Source organism: Humulus lupulus, chromosome 6 (genome assembly GCF_963169125.1).
Source record: "Humulus lupulus chromosome 6, drHumLupu1.1, whole genome shotgun sequence".
NCBI classification, from domain to species: domain Eukaryota; kingdom Viridiplantae; phylum Streptophyta; class Magnoliopsida; order Rosales; family Cannabaceae; genus Humulus; species Humulus lupulus.
Genome location: NC_084798.1, coordinates 8,622,876 through 8,649,936, shown reverse-complemented (window position 1 = coordinate 8,649,936; position 27,061 = coordinate 8,622,876). Strand labels below are relative to the sequence as shown.

The 27,061-nt window shown below is 34.1% G+C and overlaps 1 protein-coding gene and 1 non-coding gene across 2 annotated transcripts; both read left to right on the top strand.

The window, feature by feature from the left end:
- The first annotated feature begins 3,785 nt into the window (after positions 1–3,785).
- LOC133781588 (receptor-like protein EIX1) lies at positions 3,786–7,250 on the top strand. Its single transcript, XM_062220622.1, has 2 exons — positions 3,786–3,902; positions 5,961–7,250. The coding sequence occupies exon 2, from the start codon at positions 5,997–5,999 to the stop codon at positions 7,233–7,235; it is 1,239 nt and encodes a 412-aa protein (XP_062076606.1). The 5' UTR covers positions 3,786–3,902; positions 5,961–5,996; the 3' UTR covers positions 7,236–7,250.
- Positions 7,251–14,613: 7,363 nt separating this feature from the next.
- Positions 14,614–14,720, top strand: LOC133787286 (small nucleolar RNA R71). The gene has a single exon (XR_009872316.1). It is a non-coding gene; the product is annotated as a small nucleolar RNA R71 (small nucleolar RNA).
- The last annotated feature ends 12,341 nt before the right edge of the window (positions 14,721–27,061 follow it).

Sequence of the window (27,061 nt, the reverse complement as noted above, 5' to 3'; positions counted from 1 at the left end):
GCATGTACACTCAACTTTAGGGATATTTTGTTTCCTTCTTTAATTAAGTGTATAGAGTTAAACAAAATGAAATAGTCGTGTTGTTTCGATTATAGTACTTTATATAAAGTGATCAACAATGCATGCTATATCACCTACAGACTACGAAATTTCTTATTGAAAAGTGTCACACATTTAGGGTCATGAATTTTTTTATATTTATGGAGTGTGGAAGTTGAAAGTCCCTAGAATAAAACTTAATTAATAAAATGTGTTTATTATTATTTTATATAAATAATTATATAATAATATTAATAAATTATTAAATTAATTAATAATAATAAATTAATGAATAAATAATATTTTTATCTCCTGAACTATGACTATTGTATGATCGTGCCCCCTGAATGATTCGCGATGTTAAAAATTCCTCCAAAACTATGTACATTACTGAAATATGAGACTATTTTCCACGCGCATAAAAACATTAGTCACGTGTGCAACAATCTATTTGAACCTAGTTTTCAGCACAGTAAATTATTCAAAAGTTTTTCAAATTTTACAAAATACTCTAAATAATTATAATAAACACAATCATAAAAAAAATCAAGCTAAAAACTGTTTGCGAACCAAAAACATATAAAATATGCACCGGATAAGATATAAACGGTAAAAGTATTCATATATATATATATATATAAATAGTAAAAATTCTCATCCGTGCAATTCTATCAAGTTAGAGATTAAATTTTTAAAATTCTCATATAATCTCGTATTAATAAATTACCTCTAACATCCAATTAATACACAATAATATTTCTGCAAAGACTTTATAATAAAGTGACAACATGATGTATATCTTTCTAAGAGATTTCTTTATTACTAATATTCAAACAACTTGGGAATGCGGCCGGGGAAGAGAGAAAAAGCGGACATGAACTATTCCTCTATAATAATTTGAGCATTTATTTGTGAATGATGTTGATAATTCATTACTCTGTCCAATTAAATTTATATATATATATATATGAACTATTTAATAACAAACTTAATTATATGCAAACTCTTTTTTGAAAATTAGTCAATTCACAGTAACATACACGTAAAGCGTGTGAAGACCGCAATAAATTTGTGTCGTGTACCGCAATAAAAAGAAAAGGGGCACATGCAGCTTGATATGTGTCGTGTACCGCAATAAATTTAACAATTATTTTTTATAAAATATTTTTAATTATTTTAGTATAATAACAAGTACATGTCAAACTCACAAGGGTTATCGTTCATTTTATTATTCAATAATTAACACTAAAACTTAAAAAGAAATTTAGATTTTGAACTCAAAATTAAATAAAATAAACTAGAAAACAAATAAAGACTGATATTAAAAAATAGTTCAAGGTTAATCTCTACTTTCAACAAAGTTATTTCATTTGGGAGAGTAGAGATAGTATTGTTTGGGACCATAATAAACTTCCGATGGTCAAAGTTATAGCTAAACACATAGCTTATAATGTTTGTAATAGAATTCAATACATGAATACAAAGTCTTTGACTAGGATAGATAAAGATTGGGTGGAGGCTTTATATAGAGCTTGTAATTAATTGGTCTTGGCTGTAAGTTGTAATTTGTAATTGGTTTTGAGCAATATAATACATATTGACTTTCCAAAAAAAAAATCTCCACTTTCAACGTTCATTCTCAATCACTAATAATAAATGTCATTCTAATTTTTCAATTAAACTATAAATCCTGCAGATAACGTTGAAGCAGATAATTATCTCAGTCTCCCTATTACAAGTAATCAAGGTGAAATACTCAATAATTAACTCTTCTAGCTAAGCAATAAATCTATGAAGCATATAATCTATTTAACTTAAATAAAGCATTAAGTCCTATGGAGACAAGTTAATCTATGCAATAAATTAATGAAGCATATAATTCATTTAACCTAGGTTCTATTTTCCATAACAATCAACAATTCTTTTGACATCACTATCAATTGCAATTTATCACTTACACTTAAAATCCTAAACTATTAGGAGAGTAGTAATTCTAAGATGACAATTGAATAATGTAAAACCTTAATTAGTTGGCCACCTAACAAGAAATCACAAAATTCATAACATTCAATTGGAAAAATAGAAACAATTTAATATTGAGAGAAATTAAAGAATAATACTCATTATCAACAATCAAGAATTCATGTCTTGTGTTTTGAGTTAACACTTGACCTAAAAAGAACTTACTCCATAATAGTAATCATAATCACAAACATATTCACAATTAAGATTAAAGAGATTAAGGGAAGAAAAGAAACTAGATTGATGAACAATAGTGTTGTAGTGTTGTAATTTTCTCTTCAGTCCGTTCTGAGTCTTTTTCTCTCTAAAAACCATAATCAAAACTTTAATATAAAATTAACCCTAATAATATTTTATAGTCTCAATTAAATTCGAATTAAAAAGTAATTAAAAATCTGAAAACGACGTTGCAGGCTGCGGCTTGGAAAATGCGTGCCACGGCCTAAAACAAAATATGTGCAAAAATTGGACATAATTACAAGTCCCATTTTTGACTGATTTTACAATTATTAGTAATAAAAAGTATCAAAACTGTACTCGGCCAAAAACAGAGGATACCAAAAATGTTCTTACCTAATAAATAATTTAAAATTACAACTTGGGGAGACTTAATAGTAGAAAAAAAAAAGATTTTTCTCATGCAATAATAATTACATAATAAGATGAATCAGAAGCTTCCACTTGGCTTGCTCACATGCCTTTTAATTTTATCATGAAGACTGATGAGAAATCATTAATTCTACCCAAATAAATTTGGAGCCTAGTTTACCACCCAAGATATGATCCAGTTGATTTTGGTATTGAACTTATTATTATGCCTATACCACTGACTCAAAAGAACAACAATAATAAGCATTTCCATTTAAGCTTTGGATAGTATAGTAATCTCAACTCAAGCATTTACTTCATAGAACAATAATAATAATATGTATTGGGCTAGTGTCAACAAAATCAGTGCAACTCCCTTCATATAATTATGTGAACTTAATTACGGTGAAGTGCTTTGCAAATTTAGCAAGCTTATATAAATAAATCTAGTTCATTGATATATATTTATACATATAAGAAAACGAAAACAAATAATTAGGATAGAAAAGAAAATAGCAGACTTACACCGTTGTAGTGATTAATGCAACATTATAATAAACCAACACACAAAAATTAAGTCTAAAATTGTCATGAAATTTTTTTGGAAAAAAAAATACTCCAGCGTGATTTTGGAGACAAATGTTGACTAAGAAATTGAAATAGGAAGTTGATCACAGTACTCATTTTCCTAGAAATATACATTTTTTTTTAGAGTTATACACTATGCATGATGTGTCACTTTAAAAGACCATAAATGGTGTCAATTCATAAAGAAGATATCAATCGTATTGACAAATAAATTAGTTCCTCTAACTAGTCTACAATGAGGACATTAAAAATTAATAAATAACTCTCTCCCAATAATTGATATAACAAGCATTATTTCTCAATGAAGGATAATATCAAATGTATGGACCAAGTGAGAGAAGTAACCAAAGCCTTTCATTTTCCAAAATCTGGTGGTCCAAACATTTTTTTGTCATTAAAATATTATTAAAGAATTATGTCTCAATGTAATTTCCTGGAAAAACATGTTTTCAATTAATAATGTATTTCATTTCAAGTGGTAACGGCTCCAAAAGTTCCAATGAAAAGCTTGGTTATAAATAGTGCGTTTTTTTTGCTAGGTTCAGTCACTCAATTCAGAAAGTTATAACATAACAACTATTATAAAAGTGTTAGAGAACTTAGAAGAACATAGAAGAAAGAAAAAGAACGTCTATAACATTGAGTTTTCAGGTCACTTGGCTGAGGTACGATCTCTATTTTCGATCCTCATTATAGTTTTATTCAGTATTTGGATTGTGTATATATATCTTCTCACATCTATAAATAGCAATTGCATTTTTTTCTTAGAATAGTTCAAAGCAATTCAACATGTTACGTTTTTACGCAGTTTACCTATTTTTTTCAGTTTAGTATGTGTTGATTTTGATATGTTTCATATTGAAGTTTTACGACCAAAGATTATAAAGTGTTATTTACACTTTTAGAGTGTCTTGTCTAATGTTTACATATAAAAAGATCATATGGTTAATTAAACTTCAAACATAATATTGCAATTAGGTAAAAAATAATAAGAAATTAAGAATATTTTATATCTCAATCAAGTAAAGTAAGTAGAGATTCTTTGGAAACAGAAAGAAAGCATGTGAATTTTTGACATTTTGGGTCTTTATATTATAAAAAGCATTGTTATTAGGCATTACTATGGGTTCTCCAACTCCAACACTACTCAAATATAAAATAGTCTACCCTATATTATAAAATAGGTGCCTTTTAGTTGAGGGAGAATATCATTTTTTCAATTGAAAATTACATTTACATTAATATTTTATGGGTATGTATTGACATGGTATTCATTGTTTTTAGATAATTCTCGTAAGTTTAAAATTTGGTCAACAACTTTTCAATAGCTATGTTATAATTAATTAATTGATTTGAAAAAAATATCTTGACACGTGCATGTTCTAATTGTTCCATCTTATACTTTTTTTAAAAAAAAAATTATAATATAATTAAAATCATATTTTTACAAAATATAAAAATAATTAAAACTTAATTAAATCAAATAATTTATTAGATTTATACTTAAAACTCAAATAAACCAATTCCAAAATAAATTTTTTGAAAAATTTGTAGACCTAATTCAAACGAAAGGTACTATTTTAACTAATTTTTTATATTAAGAATACTAAATGAATATTATTAATAATAAATGGTAATACAGGTATACTCTATAAAAACAAAAGTACCTAATGCATAATTTCACATATTATATTCAAATAATCATATTAAATAAATGAAAATTATTCAATTCTCTTGTAGTATAATTTTATTAGGTGCAAGCAACATGCAATGCACATTTGATTAATTTTAATAATATAATAGCTTTTTAGATGACAAACTATCATAAACAATGTACAAAATATTTATGATATTATTCAAAGCATACACTTCAATGATTGGAGTAAAATCTTGTTTATTCTTTATAAAAGAGAAATATTTCTACTCGCATGACACCAATATATAATGTATTTATAATGTTTATTGTTATTTAATATGAATATATATTTATATAAGTTAGATTAAGTAATAAAAAATAGCATGTTTTCTTTTTAAATACAAATGATAATTTTTTTAATAAAAATTAAGATTATGTATTATATATTATTATAATAATTATATTTTATAACAATTAAATTTATATTAATCTAATTACTAAATATTTATTTTATCAAAATTTTATAAAAATTAAGATTATGTATTATATATTGTTATAATAACAATATTTTATACATTTGAATTTATATTAATATTATAAAGGTTTATTTATTAAATAGTTTTGTGTTAAATATTATTATAATAATAATATTTAATTTATATTAATTTTATAATTACTAAATATTTATGCTATCGTATTAATTGTTTTATTTTGTATTCTATATAATAATAATTTATAACATATGAATTTATATTAATATAATTATTAAATATTTTGTTTTGTATTAAATATTATAATAATGATAATATTTATAATAACTGAATTATATTAATATAATTACTAAAAATTTAAATTATTATATTATTAATTAGTTTTAAATGTATATTCAATCTGTTAAATACATTTTTTTTTATAGAGAAAGAGATATTAAAAGCAAAACAGATGTACATGTATTTTTGACATTTTTAGTTTTTGTTCTTATTTGTTTTACCGAAAAGTCCTAATATAATTTGGCACTATTACACTATCATTTATTTATTAGTCATAGCTTTCGGCAAACAAGTCTATATTATGCACTGTTTTGTAGCACAGAGACCAAGTGAAAGCCTGTTTTGGATTAAACATGGGGAGGCATCATAGCACAGAAATGTTATTGTTCCTGGTTCTTCTCTGTGTATGCATATCAAACATGAGTGGTATTACCTTTGGCTGCATCGAAAAAGAGAGACAAGCTCTCCTAAACTTGAAACAAAGCTTTCAAGATCCTTCACACAAGTTGTCCTCCTGGCAAGGTCAAGATTGCTGCCAATGGAAAGGAGTAACCTGCAATGAAACCACGGGTCATGTTGTCAAGCTCCATCTCAGATCCTCATCAATGAATTTCTCATTTTCAAATTATTCATATCCACTTGTTTCTTATTCATATCCACTCGTAGACTGCAATGAAGATTATTCATATTCATATTCACCTTATACTCATCTGCCTGACTTACAAGCTAATGAGTTGAGCTCTAATTTGTTGGAGCTGCAACATCTCAACTACTTGGATCTCAGCGGAAACAACTTCAGTTATAGCAAGATTCCCAACTTCTTTGGCTCAATGAAGAATCTAAAGTATCTAAATCTGTCTCATGCACGTTTTGGTGGATTGATTTCTCTTCAATTTGCAAATCTTACTAGCTTGCAAGTTCTTGATCTTAATGGTCTTTTGAATGTTAATACTCGTACTTTCCAGTGGGCTTCAAATCTTTTGTCTCTCCAATACCTTGATATGAATTCGGTAAATTGTTCGAATGCATCAGATTTAATGCAGGTACTTACCAACCTTCCTTCTCTGTCACATATCAGCCTACCTGGTTGTAGTCTAAATATGGTCAATTTTCCTTGGCGTTCGATCAATTCCACCTTCTCTGCTAGTGTTCGATACCTAGACCTTTCCTGGAATCATCTTGAAAGATCAATTCTTAATGATCTAAAAAATATGACTTCTCTTGAAGTACTTGATCTTTCGTCCACCTTCTTCTATGCTACTAGTTCCTCAATTCCAACCTGGTTGGGTGATCTTAAGAGCCTTGTTTACCTTAATCTTGTATGGAATAATTATGATAGCTTTGAAGGAGAAGGTGGCTTGCTGTACATAATAAATAATGCTTGTTCCTTGAAGGTATTAGATTTGTCATATAACAAAATTAGAGAAGGGTTAGAGCCTCATCAAAATTCAAGAAAATGTGTCAAATATAATCTAGAGATATTAAGTTTAGACTATAACGAAATGGGTGGTCCTTTGCCTGATTGGTTGATGGACCCAAAACGGGTATGTTTAAAAATTTATATATCGCAAGCGCACGAATCGTCCATATAGAATAGTAATCGTAAGCAAGGATGTCGAACCCAAAGGAGTTGTCTAAAATCGAAAATGAAACTATTTTAAATCAAAAGTAATAAATTCTAACCTAGTTCCAAAGATTGATAAGTTTTAATATTATGAACATAAAATAAAAGATTGAAAAATAAAGCTATTTAAGAGAATAAAAATAAAGCAATAATGAGTAGAAAATAAGTGTTAAAAGAAAAGATTATTAAGATACTAGAATCCACAAAATGTAAGTTTAATAATATTTATTAGTATATTGATTCCCAAGTTTTAGTGATAGTTAAAATATTTTAAACTATCATTTTCCAAAAAGATTTATAATTTTAAGCACAAATTTCTTATAAAAAGATAGGATTTTTCTTCACTTTTCAAAATTATAATTTCAAAGCATTTAGTGTAAATCAATATAATGAAATAACAAATAAATCAATGAACATTATTTATAAGGCAAAACATAATATTTTTGTTCTAAGCATGGATGTGTACAATTTAATGACACATCTTACACAAAGAATATTATGTTTATGCACTAATGAAGAACAAAGTGTAAATATGTTCTAACAATCTAAAATACAAGATATTTAAGATGAAAGAAATATATGTAGAAGAAAAATCCATAAACTTTGTTGTATTACAATGGAAATCAACATACAACATAAATATTACCTAGTTACAAGTTGCTTCATCATGATCTTAATAATCTTATGAAAAAGATTAGAAGCACATAACTTGAGTAGAAATTACAAAATAAAAGACATACATACTTGCAAAATGCTCTTGAAAAACCCAAATGGAAGAGAAAATGGTAGAGAGAAAATGGGAGAAAAAGATGGTAACCAAAACATTAAGCACCCCAAAAATGGTCTTCAAAACCCTTATTTATAGCCAAAATGAGATTATTAAAATAATCAATTTAATTAAGTAAATTGATTAAGTTAATAATAATATGGTAAATAGGGGTAAATTATAGGAGTGATGATGATTTTGGGTGAAAAATGTGTAGAAAAGTGGGTAAAAAGGTGGTATTTTTAGACAAGGGGACAAATGGTACACTTGAGTTATTTATGGGCTCAAGAAAAATAAAGGGGCTGGTGGCAGGCACACGGTTGGAGAGTGTCTTTCGGATTGGGCCTTGGGCAGGCGCAGGTGGAGTTGGGCCCAAAATCTGGGCTGGCGCTATGTGGTGGTGGTGGTGAGATGCTTGCTGGCATGGTTTGGGCCTTGCGGCATTGAGCTGGCCCAAAGGATTGAAGCTTGCTTGGGCCCGTACGGACGGTGTGGAGAGCTGATGAGGGTGAAGGTTGATGGTCATGCAGGCTGAGGAGAAGACTTGGTGGGCAGCTGGCAAGTGATCCGGTTTTGTGCTTGGGCGTACGGCTGGCGTGGAGATGGCTGATGGCTGCTTGGAGGAGAGGCTTGAAGGCTGAAGAAGGCCAACGGGCCTGGGCCATGGGGCTGAATGGAGTACATGGCCTTGTGCCAATTTCTTTGCCTTCTTTTCACAAATGCCACTTCCATCATTGATTTCCTTTAAATAAAAATGCAAATTAATTTCTATAAAATAGTATAAATTAACTTCAAATAAATATTTTCAACATACAAATACATCTCATTAATTTAAAGAAAATATTAATTTAAACTTAATTTGTTTTGACACTTAAGTTGAATAAATATGCATTTATTTTTACCACTAAACACACAACAATAATTCAAATAATTAAATTACAACATATTACAATATAATAACCATAAAAACATATAAAAATCTAGAAAACTACAAAAAGACTAATAAATTAAAAATTACATAAAAACTTAATAAGTTAATTAAAAACTCAAGAACTAAGCAATAATTAGCATATAAAATATGGTAAAATAACTCTATTTTGTAGAGTTATCACACCCCCAAACTTAAAGTTTTGCTAGTCCTTAAGCAAAAGAAAAATTAAAATACACATATTATTATTTTTATTGGTGATATAAAAATGATTTTCTCAAAAATTGCACAATGAAAATAACTCTCAGAAATTATTATGAATAAAAGTTAAGCTTATGTAATTAATTAAATTGTCAATTTTGCTTTTAGAAAATAGGTTTTCAGTAAAATTATTTTTCACTTAAACTTATAGGAAATAAGAGTGCTTATGAAAAATGTAATTTTTGTTACAAGCAAAATTGACCCTATAATTAAAAACAAAGCTTAAAAATTATTAATATTTTTAAGAGGATTAATTTCAAACTCAATCAGAATTTTTATCATTGAAAATGAAAAATATCACCAAATTTTTTTTTTTTTTTAAATAATTTTGTTTTTTGAATTTTTTTTGAAAATGAACAAATAAAACAAAAAATTAACCAAACAACAACATATAATTTTTTTTTTTTCAAACAGACATAAATAACATAAATAAAACACAATAAAACTCGATACCCCCAAACTTAATTTAAGCATTGTCCTCAATGTGTCAAAATATAAATATAAATTAAAATTGACAAGAGTGTAAAGTTTAGAATGGTCGTACCTCGATATTGTGCATTGCGAAGAAAGAACAAGATAGTACTAACAAAAATTAAATCACACAGAAAACAACAATACAAATAAAACACAAGTTATCACGGTCACATAGGAATCAAAGAGCATGGTAAACAGGGTCCTCAAGGAGTATCTCATCCACTTCATCAGTTTTTAATTCTAAAAATGGTTTTAATTTTTGTCCATTAACTTTAAATATATCACCATTTTTAGGATTTTCAATTTCAATAGCTCCATGTGGAAAAACAATACGAACAATGTAAGGACCGGACCACCTAGAGCGTAACTTGCCCGGGAATAAATGCAAACGAGAGTTGTATAAAAGGACTTTCTGACCTGGATAAAAATCTTTTCTCAAAATATTTTTATCATGGTAAAATTTCATGCGATCCTTATACTTTTTTGAATAGTCATAAGCATCATTTCTAATTTCGTCTAGTTCATTTAGTTGAAGCTTTCGTTTCTCACCTGCTTTGTCTAAAGAAAAGTTTAACTGCTTAATTGCCCAAAAGGCTCTATGTTCTAACTCAACAGGTAAGTGGCACGCCTTCCCATACACAAGTCTGTAGGGTGACATGCCAATGGGTGTTTTGTACGCGGTACGATACGCCCATAATGCATCAGTGAGTCTTAAGGACCAATCTTTCCTAGTTGGATTCACAGTTTTTTCTAAAATGTGCTTAACTTCCCTATTAGACACTTCAACTTGACCACTAGTTTGTGGGTGATATGGTGTTGAGACTTTATGCGTAATGCCATATTGTTTCATCAAATGTTCAAATGGCCTATTACAAAAGTGTGTACCGTTATCACTAATGATAGCACGCGGTGAACCAAAACGGGAAAATATATTTTCTTTTAAAAAGCGAAGCACAACTTTGTGGTCATTAGTGTGGCATGCAATAGCTTCAACCCATTTAGACACATAATCAACTCCAACAAGAATATAAAGATTACCAAAAGAGTTAGGAAATGGTCCCATAAAATCAATGCCCCAAACATCAAATATGTCAATAATAAGAATGGGATTTAAAGGCATCATATTTCTTTTAGTTAAACTTCCTAACTTTTGGCAACGTTCACAAGCTTTACAATAAACATATGTATCATGAAAGATAGTAGGCCAATAAAAACCACATTGTAAAACTTTAGCAGCTGTTTTCTTACCACTAAAATGTCCTCCACATGCATGATCATGACAGAAAGATATGATTTTAGATTGATCACAGTTTGGAATGCATCTTCTAATTATTTGATCAGGGCAGTATTTAAACAAGTAAGGATCATCCCAAATAAAGTTTTTCACCTCAGAATAAAATTTAGATTTATCATGCTTAGACCAATGAGATGGTATTTCTTTAGTGACCAAATAATTAACAATATCAGCATACCAAGGCAAGGAAGAAACATGCATCAATTGTTCATCAGGAAAAGTTTCAGTGATAGGGGTGGAATCATGTATAGTTTCAACAACTAGTCTAGATAAATGATCAGCAACAACATTTTCAGATCCTTTTTTATCACGTATTTCTAAGTCAAATTCTTATAAAAGCAGGATCCAACGGATCAAACGAGACTTAGCATCTTTTTTCGACAAGAGATATTTTAATGCAGCATGATCAGAATAGACAATAATTTTAGACCCTAACAGATAAGATCTAAATTTCTCCAATGCAAAAACAACAGCAAGCAATTCTTTTTCGGTTGTGGAGTAATTTAATTGAGCATCATTTAAAGTTTTGCTAGCATAGTAAATTACATGAGGTATTTTTTCAAGTCTTTGTCCTAAGACAGCACCTATAGCATAATCAGAAGCATCACACATTATTTCAAAAGGTATTTTCCAATCAGGAGGTCGAATAATGGGTGCAGTAGTCAACAAATTTTTTAATTTTTCAAAGGCAACATGGCAATTATTATCAAAGACAAAAGCATTTTCTTTTCCAAGTAAATGGCATAAAGGCCGAGAAATTTTGCTAAAGTCTTTTATAAATCTTCTATAAAAACCGGCATGGCCTAAGAATGATCTAATTTCTTTCACAGTTTTAGGTGGGGGAAGTTTTGAAATAAGGTCAACTTTAGCTTTATCAACTTCTATTCCATCAGATGAGATTACATGACCTAAAACAATTCCTTTTTTAACCATAAAATGACATTTTTCCCAGTTAAGCACAAGGTTTTTCTCTTTGCAACGAATTAAAACAAGTGAAAGATGGTGCAAACATTCATCAAAAGAGGAACCAAACACAGAAAAATCATCCATAAATACTTCAAGAAATCTTTCAACCATGTCAGAAAAAATTGAAATCATACACCTTTGAAAGGTCGCAGGTGCATTACATAATCCAAAAGGCATGCGACGATAGGCAAAAGTCCCAAAAGGGCATGTAAAAGTAGTCTTTTCTTGATCTTCTGGGGCGATGGGGATTTGGTTATACCCCGAATACCCATCAAGAAAACAATAATATGCATGGCCAGCTAATCGTTCAAGCATTTGATCAATGAAAGGTAATGGAAAATGGTCTTTTCTAGTAACATTATTCAGCTTTCTATAGTCTATGCACACTCTCCACCCCGTTTGTACTCTAGTAGGGATTAATTCATTTTTTTCATTTTCAACAACCGTAATCCCAGACTTCTTAGGCACAACTTGAACAGGACTAACCCATTGACTATCAGAAATAGGGTAAATGATACCTACGTCTAACAATTTTATGACCTCTTCTCTAACTACTTCTTTCATATTTGGATTTAATCTTCTTTGACATTCCCGAGAGGTTTTAGCATTCTCTTCTAGATGGATTCTATGCATACATATGGATGGGCTAATTCCTTTAATGTCTCCAATGGTCCAACCTATGGCTTCTTTATGTTTTCTAAGGACATCTAACAACTTGTTTTCTTGTTCTTTATCTAAAGCAGAAGCTATGATAACAGGTAAGGTTTCAGATTCTCCTAGAAAAGCATATTTTAAATTTTCTGGCAAAGGTTTAAGGTCTAACTTTGGAGACTCAGAAATTGATTGAACATGACCTAAGGGTGAAAAAGGTTCAACTTTGGTTTCATGTAAGGGTATAGACTCTACCAAAGAATTCACATCATCATTAGAGTCATCAACATGTAAGTTCATACCAAAGTATTTTTCACAAAAGTCAAGTAAGTCATTTCCATCATCTTCACATATACTATCTATCATGTTAACTTCATGTATTTCCTCACACTCAACAGATTTAGCAACATTAAAAACATTCAATTCAACAGTCATATTTCCAAAAGATAATTTCAAAACACCATTACGACAATTTATGATTGCATTAGATGTAGCTAAGAATGGTCTACCTAGAATGATAGGAATTTGAGAATGCATGTTTTCTACAGGTTGAGTATCAAGAACAATGAAGTCAACAGGAAAATAAAATTTATCAACTTTTATCAAAACATCCTCTATAATGCCTCTAGGAATTTTCACAGAACGATCGGCTAATTGAAGAGTTATAGAGGTAGGTTTTAGCTCACCAAGACCAAGTTGCTTATAAACAGAATAAGGCAATAAATTCACACTAGCACCCAAATCAAGTAAAGCTTTGTTAATAAAATGATCACCAATAATGCATGAAATTGTGGGACACCCAGGATCTTTATATTTAACAAGACTCTTATATTGAATAATGGAACTAGCTTGTTCAGTTAAAAACGCCTTTTTAGGAACATTAGTGTTTCTTTTAACAGTACAAAGATCCTTCAAAAATTTAGAGTAGGCAGGAATTTGTTTAATGGCATCTAAGAAAGGGATATTGATACTAACTTGTTTAAAAACTTCTAAGATGTCATTATATTGGCTGCCTTTTTTAATTGGAAGTAATCTTTGTGGGAATGGGGCTTTTGGAATGAAAGGATGGATTGGAGTTTCTTTGTTTGATGAGTCATTGAGATTAGAACTAGGAGGCTGACTCTTTTCTTTTTCTTTTTCGTTTTCAACCTCGGGTATGTAATCGGGTTTGACAATTTTCTTTCCAGACCTAAGAGTTGAAATTGATTTGACTTCTCCATTATGACTAGACTTTCCTATCTCATATTGACCTTTTGGATTAGGGATAGGTTGACTAGGGAATGTTCCTTTTTCTCTATCAGCTAAAGCAGTGGCGAGTTGTCCTACTTGTGTCTCGAGTTTGGTAATAGATTGAGATTGATTTTGTAGGATTTGTTGGGTGGATTGCATAAATTGTTGTAAAGTATCTTCTAAGGAAGGTTTTCTTTGTTGCGGATATGGTTGATTTTGTGGGGCATGAGCTTGGTTTTGTGTGTTGTATTGGTGCCCTTGATTCATTTGGGGTTGGTTTTGTCTCCATGAAAAGTTTGGATGGTTTCTCCAATTTGGATTGTAGGTGGACGAAAATGGGCTATCATTTGGTTTCCCATAAGAATGAAGAGCATTGGCCTCCTCAGAAAAAGGCTTCTTGGTAGGAAGGGCATGATTGGGCATTATGGCAAGGACTAGAACATATAGAACAAACATCTTTTCTAGGTTGAATTGGAGAGTTTATAGTTTGGCTTATGGCTAAAGCTTCTACTTTTCTCGCTAATTTGTCTAAGAACGTTCTTAAGTCTAATTCTTCTTTTACTTCATACCTTCCTCCTCTTTTTGGTGAATTAGTTGACCTAGACCTAGGATCAAAATAATTCCATTGTTGTGAATTGACAGATAAATCTTCAAGGGCGTCCCACGCCTCTTGTCCTTGAAATTTTAAAAATTTTCCAGTATGCATAGATTGAATCATTTGACGATTAGAGGGAGTCAAACCATCATAAAAATATTTTACAAGTCTCCATTTTTCAAAACCATGATGAGGACATTTTAATAATAAATCTTTAAATCTTTCCCAACATTCATAAAACTCTTCATTATCTTTTTGAAAAAACTCGGAGATTTCTCTCCTTAGACTATCAGTTTTAGACATAGGAAAAAATTTCAGTAAGAATTTATTATAAAGTTGATCCCATGTAGTTATAGACCCCGTGGGAAGGGAATTTAACCAAGCTTTTGATTTGTCTTTTAATGAAAAAGGAAACAATCTTAGTTTGACCGACTCATCAGAAATTTTTTGAAATTTAAACGTTGAGCAAATTTCTAAGAAATCTTTGACATGCATGTAAGGATCCTCTCTATCTAACCCATAAAAAGATGGCAACAATTGAATGATTGCTGGTTTAAGCTCAAAATGAGTAGCAGAAGTAGTAGGTAAAACAATGCATGAAGGAGCATTAGATGAAATAGGTGCAAAATATTCAAGCAAAGTTTTTTCAGGCACAACAGTTTCATCAACAATATTAGCAATAGGTTCCATGATGCTCAAATTTTTACTAACACTTTCAATTTCAAACAAAGATAAACGTCTTTTTACCAATCGTTTTTTAGAGTTACGTTCCCAATGATGCATACAATTTTCACAAACAAGGTAACAAGGATAATCTCAAACAAACAATTTTCTGATGTGGAAGATCAGTTAAAACCGCAACCACAGAGCATACTTAGAATTTTTAGAGATTTCACAACAATAATTCTTATGGTTTACTTGTCCCCAGGCCTATTTGATTCCACTTACTCGCGCACTACTAACAACTCCCCGAGGTTAATTAGTAGGGGCGGATGGGAATTTTGGTCAAATTTCCTTTAAGCAAGAATTGCTTATGGTGAAAGGACAAGATTTAGGTTTCTTTTCTTTTTTTTTTTTCAAGTATTTTTCACAATATTACACTAAAATATTAAAGAAGACAAAGAAAAATAAGGCAAAAATTAAATAAGACTAAAATTTAGACAAGAGTAGGGAGGCATAGCATGCCATCAACCATAACAAAATTAAGGTAAAAATTAGGAGGCACAAGTGCCATCAACTTAAACATAAGATAGAGGACTAGGAGGCAAAAATTGCCATCAACTAGTAATTTGCGGAAATTAAATAACATAAAAATTACAACAAAATAAATAAAGAAAATTACAACAAATGTTAGGAGGCACAAGTGCCGTCAACTAACAAAGATATAAAAGAAATAAAATTACAACAAAATTATAACAAAACTAGGAGGCACAAGTGCCATCGACTATAAAAAATAAAAGGATAGATAGGAGGCACAAGTGCCGTCACTAAAAAAAAACAATAAATATAGAAATATAAGTATATTTTTTATGGGTGGTTGAACCGTCCCAACTTTCTTTTTATCTTTTTTTTTAGTTTTTTTTTTATAGATATATATTTTTTTAGGTTTTTTTTTATTTTTTTTTAAGTGCAAGAATTAAAATAACTAGTAGAAGAATTTACTAACCTTGAGATAATTTTTGTTTCTTTTCTCTTGCAACTCCCCGGCAACGGCGCCAAAAACTTGATGGACCCAAAACGGGTATGTTTAAAAATTTATATATCGCAAGCGCACGAATCGTCCATATAGAATAGTGATCGTAAGCAAGGATGTCGAACCCAAAGGAGTTGTCTAAAATCGAAAATGAAACTATTTTAAATCAAAAGTAATAAATTCTAACCTAGTTCCAAAGATTGATAAGTTTTAATATTATGAACATAAAATAAAAGATTGAAAAATAAAGCTATTTAAGAGAATAAAAATAAAGCAATAATGAGTAGAAAATAAGTGTTAAAAGAAAAGATTATTAAGATACTAGAATCCACAAAATGTAAGTTTAATAATATTTATTAGTATATTGATTCCCAAGTTTTAGTGATAGTTAAAATATTTTAAACTATCATTTTCCAAAAAGATTTATAATTTTAAGCACAAATTTCTTATAAAAAGATAGGATTTTTCTTCACTTTTCAAAATTATAATTTCAAAGCATTTAGTGTAAATCAATATAATGAAATAACAAATAAATCAATGAACATTATTTATAAGGCAAAACATAATATTTTTGTTCTAAGCATGGATGTGTACAATTTAATGACACATCTTACACAAAGAATATTATGTTTATGCACTAATGAAGAACAAAGTGTAAATATGTTCTAACAATCTAAAATACAAGATATTTAAGATGAAAGAAATATATGTAGAAGAAAAATCCATAAACTTTGTTGTATTACAATGGAAATCAACATACAACATAAATATTACCTAGTTACAAGTTGCTTCATCATGATCTTAATAATCTTATGAAAAAGATTAGAAGCACATAACTTGAGTAGAAATTACAAAATAAAAGACATACATACTTGCAAAATGCTCTAAAAAACCCAAATGGAAGAGAGAATGGTAGAGAGAAAATGGGAGAAAAAGATGGTAACCAAAACATTAAGCACCCCAAAAATGGTCTTCAAAACCCTTATTTATAGCCAAAATGAGATTATTAAAATAATCAATTTAAATTAAGTAAATTGATTAAATTAATAATAATATGGTAAATAGGGGTAAATTATAGGAGTGATGATGATTTTGGGTGAAAAATGTGTAGAAAAGTGGGTAAAAAGGTGGTATTTTTAGACAAGGGGACAAATGGTACACTTGAGTTATTTATGGGCTCAAGAAAAATAAATGGGCTGGTGGCAGGCACACGGTTGGAGAGTGTCTTTCGGATTGGGCCTTGGGCAGGCGCAGGTGGAGTTGGGCCCAAAATCTGGGCTGGCGCTATGTGGTGGTGGTGGTGAGATGCTTGCTGGCATGGTTTGGGCCTTGCGGCATTGAGCTGGCCCAAAGGATTGAAGCTTGCTTGGGCCCGTACGGACGGTGTGGAGAGCTGATGAGGGTGAAGGTTGATGGTCATGCAGGCTGAGGAGAAGACTTGGTGGGCAGCTGGCAAGTGATCCGGTTTTGTGCTTGGGCGTACGGCTGGCGTGGAGATGGCTGATGGCTGCTTGGAGGAGAGGCTTGAAGGCTGAAGAAGGCCAACGGGCCTGGGCCATGGGGCTGAATGGAGTACATGGCCTTGTGCCAATTTCTTTGCCTTCTTTTCACAAATGCCACTTCCATCATTGATTTCCTTTAAATAAAAATGCAAATTAATTTCTATAAAATAGTATAAATTAACTTCAAATAAATATTTTCAACATACAAATACATCTCATTAATTTAAAGAAAATATTAATTTAAACTTAATTTGTTTTGACACTTAAGTTGAATAAATATGCATTTATTTTTACCACTAAACACACAACAATAATTCAAATAATTAAATTACAACATATTACAATATAATAACCATAAAAACATATAAAAATCTAGAAAACTACAAAAAGACTAATAAATTAAAAATTACATAAAAACTTAATAAGTTAATTAAAAACTCAAGAACTAAGCAATAATTAACATATAAAATATGGTAAAATAACTCTATTTTGTAGAGTTATCATTGGTCAGAGCAACTAAAATTTTCAAGGTACCTTGACCTTTCCCATAATTTATTATATGGTCCAATACCATCATCACTTGGAAAGCTTTCATTTTTGAAAGTATTAGATCTATCCTTCAATCAATTAATAGGGTCAATTCCAGAATCTTTGGGAAGATTGTCGAGTTTGAGAAGAATGAATCTTTTTGAGAATGAGTTGACTGGGATTATTCCAAAAACAATCGGAAGATTATCAGTCTTAAAGATGTTAGATATGTCACATAACAATTTGAATGGGGTCATTCCAGAAACATTGGGAAAATTATCAGTATTAGAGGAGTTATGTTTGTCATATAACAAACTTGTTGGTGCAATTCCACAAAGTATGGCCAATTTAATGTCACTAAACAAGCTCGACTTGTCTTACAACAATCTGTCAGGCAAAATTCCAACAGGACCTCAACTTCAAACACTGGAGGATCCAAATATCTATGCTGGCAACGATGAACTGTGTGGAACCCCATTGCCAAAGAAATGTTCTGGAGATGATGATTGGAGAAAAAATGCCCACGAAGATGATGATGACTACAAAGAAAGTAGGATCGAAAGAATATGGTTTTACTGTGTGGTAACACTTGGATATGCAGCTGGATTATGGGGAGTAATTGGGAGTCTTGTTTTCAACAGAAACTGGAGGCATGCTTTTTTTCGTTTCACTGAAAACACCATGGATTGGATTCTTGTGAGAGTAAAAGTGAAAATTGGGAGACTGAAGAAGAGCATCATGAAGTGGACCAACTAATAAAGATATCTACTGATAACATCATAATTTATGTTGTCTTTTATTGTTTAAGTTGTAACCTATTGCCAGAATAGTTTGTCAAAGATTCCTCATTTGCTTCAACTATGCTCATCTGTTGGAATTGACAAAGATTCCTCGTTTGCTTCAATTATGCTCATCTCACAAGTTGTATATTTTTGCCTTCTCGGGACAACATTGGATGATGCTCCTGTGGATTATTTTCCACTGAGATGCCAGGTCATATTGGTTGAAATTAACCTGCCAACTGATATTCCTGTGTATCAAATTCTGGTGCAATAGGGGGCAATGAATCATTTTCATCAACATCAAATGATTCTGGTTCAATCTGATCAGTTGTACCACCTGTATGCAGTATCATGTCTCCCCTTCTCCAATGCACAAGTAAACACAAACACAGAAGAAAAAATCAAATAAATAACATGAACTTTCTTCATACACATAACATTTGAAAAGTATATTTCAAAAACCCAAACAAACCAAACCGTTAAAATATATTGAACAAGAACTTTTGGATTATTAAAGTATACTTTGGTGTTCTAAACAATTGTAAATACTTTTATTTTTTATTAAATGTCTAAAAGCTAATTACTCTCACATTCAAAGTCATGATTCCACAAAATCAATACCCAGATACCATAAAGAAAGCATCAAAAAATATGTATGCTACAGAGAAGGGTATAAAAGGAAACACCACTAATCTATTGTAGAAGTCTACTGCGGTGGCGATGGATTTGGTGGGTGCCTCCGTTCTTCTTCTTCGTAAGAGATGACAGGTCTCAACTTTACTAACTATTATTTTAATATAATGTGTTTTCATTATCTTTTTAAAACTATTATTTATCTTTTTAAAGCATCAAAACAAATAAAAGGTACTTTTTTTTTTTCCTGATATTATTTATACAGGTACTTGATAACACAGAGAAAATGAGAGCTTAGATCCAGGAGAAGATGAGGCATTATCAGAGGAGGCTCTGGCGGAAGACGAAGATGCCATGGAAGACTGAAATATGATACCAAATGAAGAACAAAGAAAACTCAGACAAATAAATATAGAGATATAAGCTGACAAAAATAGAAATGACTAAGCTCTCAAACAATGACAACGAGATTAACCTCCTGCCACCTCACTCTGAGCTTTAAGAGGTTTTCTTACAGGTATCTCAACAAGTAATTAGATAATTTAACTGTGTAGAAATGAAGGTAATTAAATCATCCATAAGTAGAATGTACACACTTTTACAAAATTTACGGTTCCTATATTAGTCAATAAAAGAGAAATTCATTTTTTTCTTTCAAAAAAAGTAAAAAACTATTGATTAAAGAGTGTAGATTTTAATGTACACTAGTAGTATAATGGTAATATTTTTATTTGTTTAGAGTTACTAGCTCATATAGCATCTACGTACTTTAAAAGTTTAAAACAACCATTATAGAATTAATCAATCCTTCAGCATCTGTTTTAATAGAAAATTTCTATTAAATCTTATACTGATATGTATATTTCCCAAATAATGCCGAAAGTATGAGCAAACACCAAGTGGATGTACCAAATTATATTTTCCTTGAAAATAAAAAGAATTAATAGATAATTAAAAAAAAAGGGAACTCCATAGATTTTATAAAATACAACACTTTTTACATTTTGCTGCTGTACATCTTTTATATTTGTAGAATACTATTTATTAGATATTTTTACATATATTTTTATTTTAGTGATTTTATATTAAGAAACCAAATTAATATAGATTTTAATATACATTAATTAATATTTTTTTTCAAATTATAATTTTTGAAACAAATATTAATTTCATGCATTAAGAATAAAAAATAAAAAAGGAAATAGAAAGTCATAACTTAAGTATTACATATTTGTGATTGTATTCTAAACTAGATTATTGTACCATTACATCTACTAATTATAATACTATACATAATTATAGGGAAATTCTTATGTAGAGACATCACGTTTGCCCTTATAAACACATGGATAAACTACAACTAAATTTTTTTATATGATGATGTACATTGTAGTTATAGTAGACATTCTACTAATTTTCATGAAATTTTGAATAATTTACGATACTGCAAATAAGATTCAAACAATTGGTAGCACTCATGCTTGTTTTTTATATACCATGCAACTTACTCAGTAGAATATTATTTTCAATAACGTAAATTATTAGAAATTTCACGAAAACTTAAGGGATACCAGCTATAATTACAATGTATATTGTCATATAAAAAAATTAGGTTATAATTTCAACACGTATCGAAAACATATTTTTTTTTTACTATCGGTAGGGGCAAAAATGATGCACTTTAATCATATATATATGTTATCCAAAAAATTAGCATTGATGACGTGGCAAGTGATCCTTGGACACGTGACTGACACCTGGAAACGCTCTGCTAGAGTATTGATCAGAAGACGTATTAGAAGCAATAAACGACTCGGTCTTACCTGTGACCAGTCTGGTCGATAGTTCCGCATACAAGGCAACATTAATGGGAAGATCTTTGACGATCCCGAATTTATCTCGCACAATCTCCTGAGTATCCGATTATTCAGGAAAGAATATCTGTAACAATCTTTTGTAATCCCCCTTGAGCCTATAAATAGCAAGAGATAGCTCAAGGAAGGGACTTTTGGCTTTTGAATCATTTGAGACTATAATAATTCTCATAGGAATATTGTATTGTTCTTGAGAGGTTAGTGAAACTCATTGAACCCTAGTTCTTTGATCACTCTTCTGATTCTTATATCAATATCATTCTAAGTGGACGTAGGTCATTACCAGATCCTGGGGCCGAACCACTATAAAATACTGTGTCTTATTTACTTTTGCCATTACGTTCTTCTTATCTCTTTCATTCATATCAAGCATATTCTGACTCCGTGTCAGTTGGCCAAATCTTGGGTCAACATTCTGGTACTTTCATTGAGAGCTTGATTTATCGTTGTTAAGAAAACTAATGGCGAAAGCTGGAAAGAAAACCGGACAGGCGGCCGCTGCTGCACCTTCGAACCCGCCACCTCCTCCTCCTCCTGCAAGCATGGCGGAGGATGAGCCACAACTAGATTTTGAGGAGGAGGAAATGGATGATGCAACGTTGAAAAGTACCCTGGGCGCGTTGCAGGAAGAACTGGCTAGTCTGAGAGCCAGTCAGGAGACTGCCGCTGAAGTTATGGCGCGGCAGCAGCAGGAGATTGATCGGCAGCGCGCGGAATTGAGCGAGAGACAGGCGGAGGTGGATCGCCACCAGAGCGAAGCCATGGCAGCCCTCGAGACAGCCTTGCTTTTGGCTAGAAATCAGGCCGCACCTGCCTCGCAGCCTGACCAACTTGTGAATGGGCCACCTCAGAAGGGTCCCAATCCTAGCCAAATGATCCAGCCTTCAAGTCCGCAAAGGCCCGAGCAGCCTTAGATGCCTCATGACGATGTCCCGCTGGACCTTAAGGCACAGCCACCATCCCAAGCTGCTCAGGGTAATCCCCCGCAACAAAGACAGAATAGGGCCGAGCATCAGCCTCGCAGTCCCAGACGCCATGGGGATGATGGGCCAAACCTACCGAACAGAGGTCAGTACCCTCCTGGTAACAGGAGGGACTTAGAGTTAGGCTCTGCGGTCCGAGGTCCCCCACGGCATGATAATGTACGGGGACACCGCGACCAGCGCAGGCCACCCTCTAACGCTCAGGACGTTTCTGCCAGAGACGGGAATAGAGGGAACAGTCGATCCCACCATAGCCAGTCAAGGTTCAGAGACGACCACATATATAATGAGGCCGACTCAGGAAAGGGAAATGCTGGTGGGAGGAACGGAGAAAGAGGTAAAGGCAAGAGCCAGGTACCTCATGATGACCAGCCCAACAGACGGGACGCTGGGGGGCAGCCCAGGCAAAATAATGTCTTCAACCGACTCGAGGGTGGCGAGCAGCGGAGAAGGGAGGAGGACCTGAGAGATATACTCAACGATCGCCGCGAGCAGCACGGTGAGAATGTCCCCCCAGCAACAGAGGCCACAACGATTCCTGCCGCTGTGCAAGCCCAGATAGACGCCCTCAACCAGGCAGTGCAACAGCTGGTCGGGGGAAGGATATCCTACATCGACCACGATAGGAGGAAAGGCACTCCTTTTGTGCAAAGGATAGCTAATGCCGAAACCCCGAGCAAGTTCAAAATGCCTACTCTCCCAAACTTTGACGGATTTGGGGACCCAGTGTCCCATGTCAACAAGTTTGAAATTCAAATGGACATTCAGAAAGTGTCCGAAGACGCTCGGTGCAGGATCTTCCCTGCAACACTTTCTGAAGCAGCGTAGGAATGGTTTTTTAAGTTCCCTCCTGCAAGCATAGTTTCCTGGGAAATGTTCGTAAGGGAGTTCTACGGACAGTTCTATGCAGGTCGTGTGCATCCGACCGAAGCAAACCAGTTGGTGGAAATCCGCCAGCAAGATGGAGAATCGCTTACGGATTACATCCAGCGTTTTACGCGAGCAGCAGCTGGAACGAAAACGGTCGGAGACGAAGGAAAAATGATGGCTATAACTGCAGGAGTAAAACGCCGTTCGCCCCTCTGGAAGAGCCTTCGTAAAGATGGGGTTAGAACCACCCAGGAGTTCTTGGACCGAGTTGATCGTTACATTAAGCTCGAAGAAGCCATTGCCGACGATGGAAAGCCCTCAGGCAAGGACAAGAAGGCTGCCGAACCTGCCAAGGCCGCCAATGGGTCCAAACCCAATGGCAACGGCAAAGGCAACGGGAACGGTAACGGCAATGGTAAAAATAGTGGAAAACGGCCGCACAATGAGCCTTCCACCTCCGAAAATAAATGAGCCAAGGGTAATTGTTATGAACCGCGGTTCACTAACTACACTGCCCTTGTCGAGTCTGGGGGAGAGGTTTATCAGGCCACAAGTTCTAGTGTGCCTTACAAGAAACCTGGTCCCATTCGGAAGGATATTTCGAGGAGAGACACAACCAAGTTCTGTCGATATCATAACGACTACAGACACGACACCAATGAATGCAACCAGTTGAAAGACGAAATTGAGTTCCTTATTAGACAAGGACACTTGAGAAGATACGTACGGGCCTCGGGAAATTCCCAACGAGAAGCTCCGGGTAGCAACGAGCAAGCGCCCACGCGCCAACGCTCGCCACCCTTACAGCCTGCCCCCGTGACTGGCACACTATTAACCATCTGTGGAGGCCCGCACCTCGCGGGAAGTAGCGGAAAGGCCAGGGAACGGTATGCTCGAACCCTGCGCCACGACCAGGACATTGAGATGATGAATGTGGAGGACCGCGCTCCAAAGAAGGCTCGGTCAGAAGAAGGTGAGATAACCTTCTCTGATGGCGATGCCCAACATGTCCGTTTCCCACATTCCGATCTGCTGGTCGTGGATCTCCAGATGGCTAACATGATGGTGAAGAGAGTGCTAGTCGATACAAGAAGTTCAGTGAATATCCTGTATAAGTCTTCTCTGGAACGCATGAAACTGTCCGTCAAGGACTTGGAGCCTTGCAACCAAACGATATACGACTTCTCTGGGGAAGGACTCGCCCCCACAGGATTAATCAAACTCCCAGTGACGACAGGTACAGCGCCTGCTACAAGGACATTACTCGCCACTTTTGTAGTGGTCGATTGTCCTTCGGCATACAATGCCGTCATTGGAAGACCTATACTGGTTGATCTATGGGCCGTCATCTCTATGTGGCACTTGGCCATGAAGTTCCCAACAGACGCAGGGGTAGGGTGCGTGCTGGGGAACCAGAGGGAAGCCAGAGAATGCTACAACGCTTCGATCACAAAGGCAAAGAAGGGCACCTCCTCTGATAGGTTGCAGATGGCAGTTGACACACCAACCCAATCCGGTGATGAAGTCACCAAATAGGGTGTTGCCCAAAGTGAGGATGGAGATTTAGATCCTCGCTTTGGGGATTTTGAAGAAAATGTTGGACCAGACGAGGACCTGGAGGAGGTCCAACTCGACGAAGAAGACCCAACCAGAGTCGTAAAGGTTGGGAAAAACTTAGAGCCTACCACGAAGCATGCACTGGTGGAATTCTTGCGAAAGAACCAGGGAGGTTTTTGCCTGGTCGCATAAAAACATGGTTGGGATAGATCCTGCAGTAATCATCCATGTCCTGAATATAGCAAGACCTTTCCACCCGTGCAACAAAAGAGAAGGCTGCTCAATAAAGATAGATCACGAGCCTTAAAAGAAGAAGTCAAAAGACTAAAGGAGAATGGGTTCATCAGGGTGGCGTTTTATCCATTGTGGGTCTCCAATCCGATGCTGGTCCCCAAGCCTAGCGGGAAGTGGCGGACCTGTGTGGATTTTACAGACCTCAACAAAGCCTGCCCAAAGGACTGCTTCCCACTCCCGAGGATCGACCAGCTGGTCGATGCAACTGCAGGACACGAGATCCTCTCGTTCATGGATGCATATTCAGGCTACAACCAGATTAGCATGCATCCCCCTGACGAGGATCACACCAGCTTTCGAACCGATACGGGCTTATACTGTTACAAAGTAATGCCCTTCGGACTGAAAAACGCAGGTGCGACTTACCAACGGCTTGTCAACCACATGTTCAAGGAGCTAATCGGTGTAAACATGGAGGTATACGTGGACGACATGCTGGTAAAGTCCAAAAAGGCAGAAGGACATGTGAGGGATTTACAAGAGTGCTTTGATGTGTTAGACAAATATCGGATGAAGTTAAATCCCCTTAAATGTTCCTTTGGAGTCGGATCAGGGAAGTTTCTGGGGTTTATTGTAAATTCAAGAGGAATCGAGGCCAACCCCGACAAGATAAAAGCCCTGATCGACATGAAGTCGCCAGAAAGGATCAAAGATGTACAAAGTTTAACCGGAAGGATCGCAGCCCTAAGTAGATTCATTTCGAAATCAACAGACAAGTGCGTCCCATTCTTCAATCTACTTAGGGGGAATAAGAAGTTTGAATGGACGGGAGACTGCGAGCAAGCATTCCAGGCTTTGAAAGCTCATATGGCGCAACCTCCCATCTTGTCAAAGCCAATCGAAGGAGAAACTTTGTTTATTTATCTGGCGATTATTGAAGTTGCTGCTAGCGCGGTGCTTGTATGGGAGGAAGAAGGCGTATAGAAAGCAGTCTACTATGTAAGCAAGAGGCTGATCGATGCAGAATTAAGATATCCGCCAATCGAAAGGTTAGCATATTGCTTAATTCTAGCCTCTAGGAAGTTACGTCCTTACTTCCAAGCCCATCCTATCACAGTTCTAACTGACCAGCCCCTTCAGCAAGTCCTCCAAAAACCTGAGGCGGCTGGGCGATTGTTAAAATGGGTAGTCGAACTAGGGCAGTTCGATATAACTTATTCACCGCGAGCAGCAGTAAAGGGACAAGTCTTGGCCGATCTTATTGCAGAGTTTACTGAACTCCCAGACAGTGAGCAATGCGAACAACCTGAAGCGCCCATGCCTCAAGACAAAACTCCTTCGTGGAAGTTATTCATGGATGGTTCATCCAACGAATCCCACGCTGGAGCGGGAGTGATATTGATAACGCCGGAAGGGCATCGATTTCACTGCGCCATCAGGTTCGACTTCACCGCGTCAAACAACGAAGCAGAATACGAAGCACTCCTCGCTGGATTGAGAATGGCCAAAGATATTAGCATAAAGGCGCTTGATATTTATAGTGACTCGCAGCTGGTCGTGAATCAAGTCCTAGGAGAATATCAAGCGCGAGGCTTAAAGATGATGGCTTGCTTGAATAAAAAAAAGGACCTGCTAGCCCAGTTCACGAAGTACACCCTCCAGCAAATTCCGCGAGACCAGAATTCGAATGCAGATGCCTTGGCTAAACTCACGAGCGCAAAGGATGCTGACACCTTAAACATAGTTCCAGTAGAAAGACTGAGTAAGCCAAGCATAGAAGCGACCGAAACCAATATGGAGATTCGCATGGAGGATACATGGATGGCGCCTTATTTGGAGTATCTGACGAATGGTACGCTGCCAGCAGATAGAAACAGAGCCAGAACTCTACAAAGGCAAGCCACTAGGTACATACTGGTCGATGGCGTTATGTACCAAAGAGGATATTCAATGCCACTACTCAGGTGCGTTAC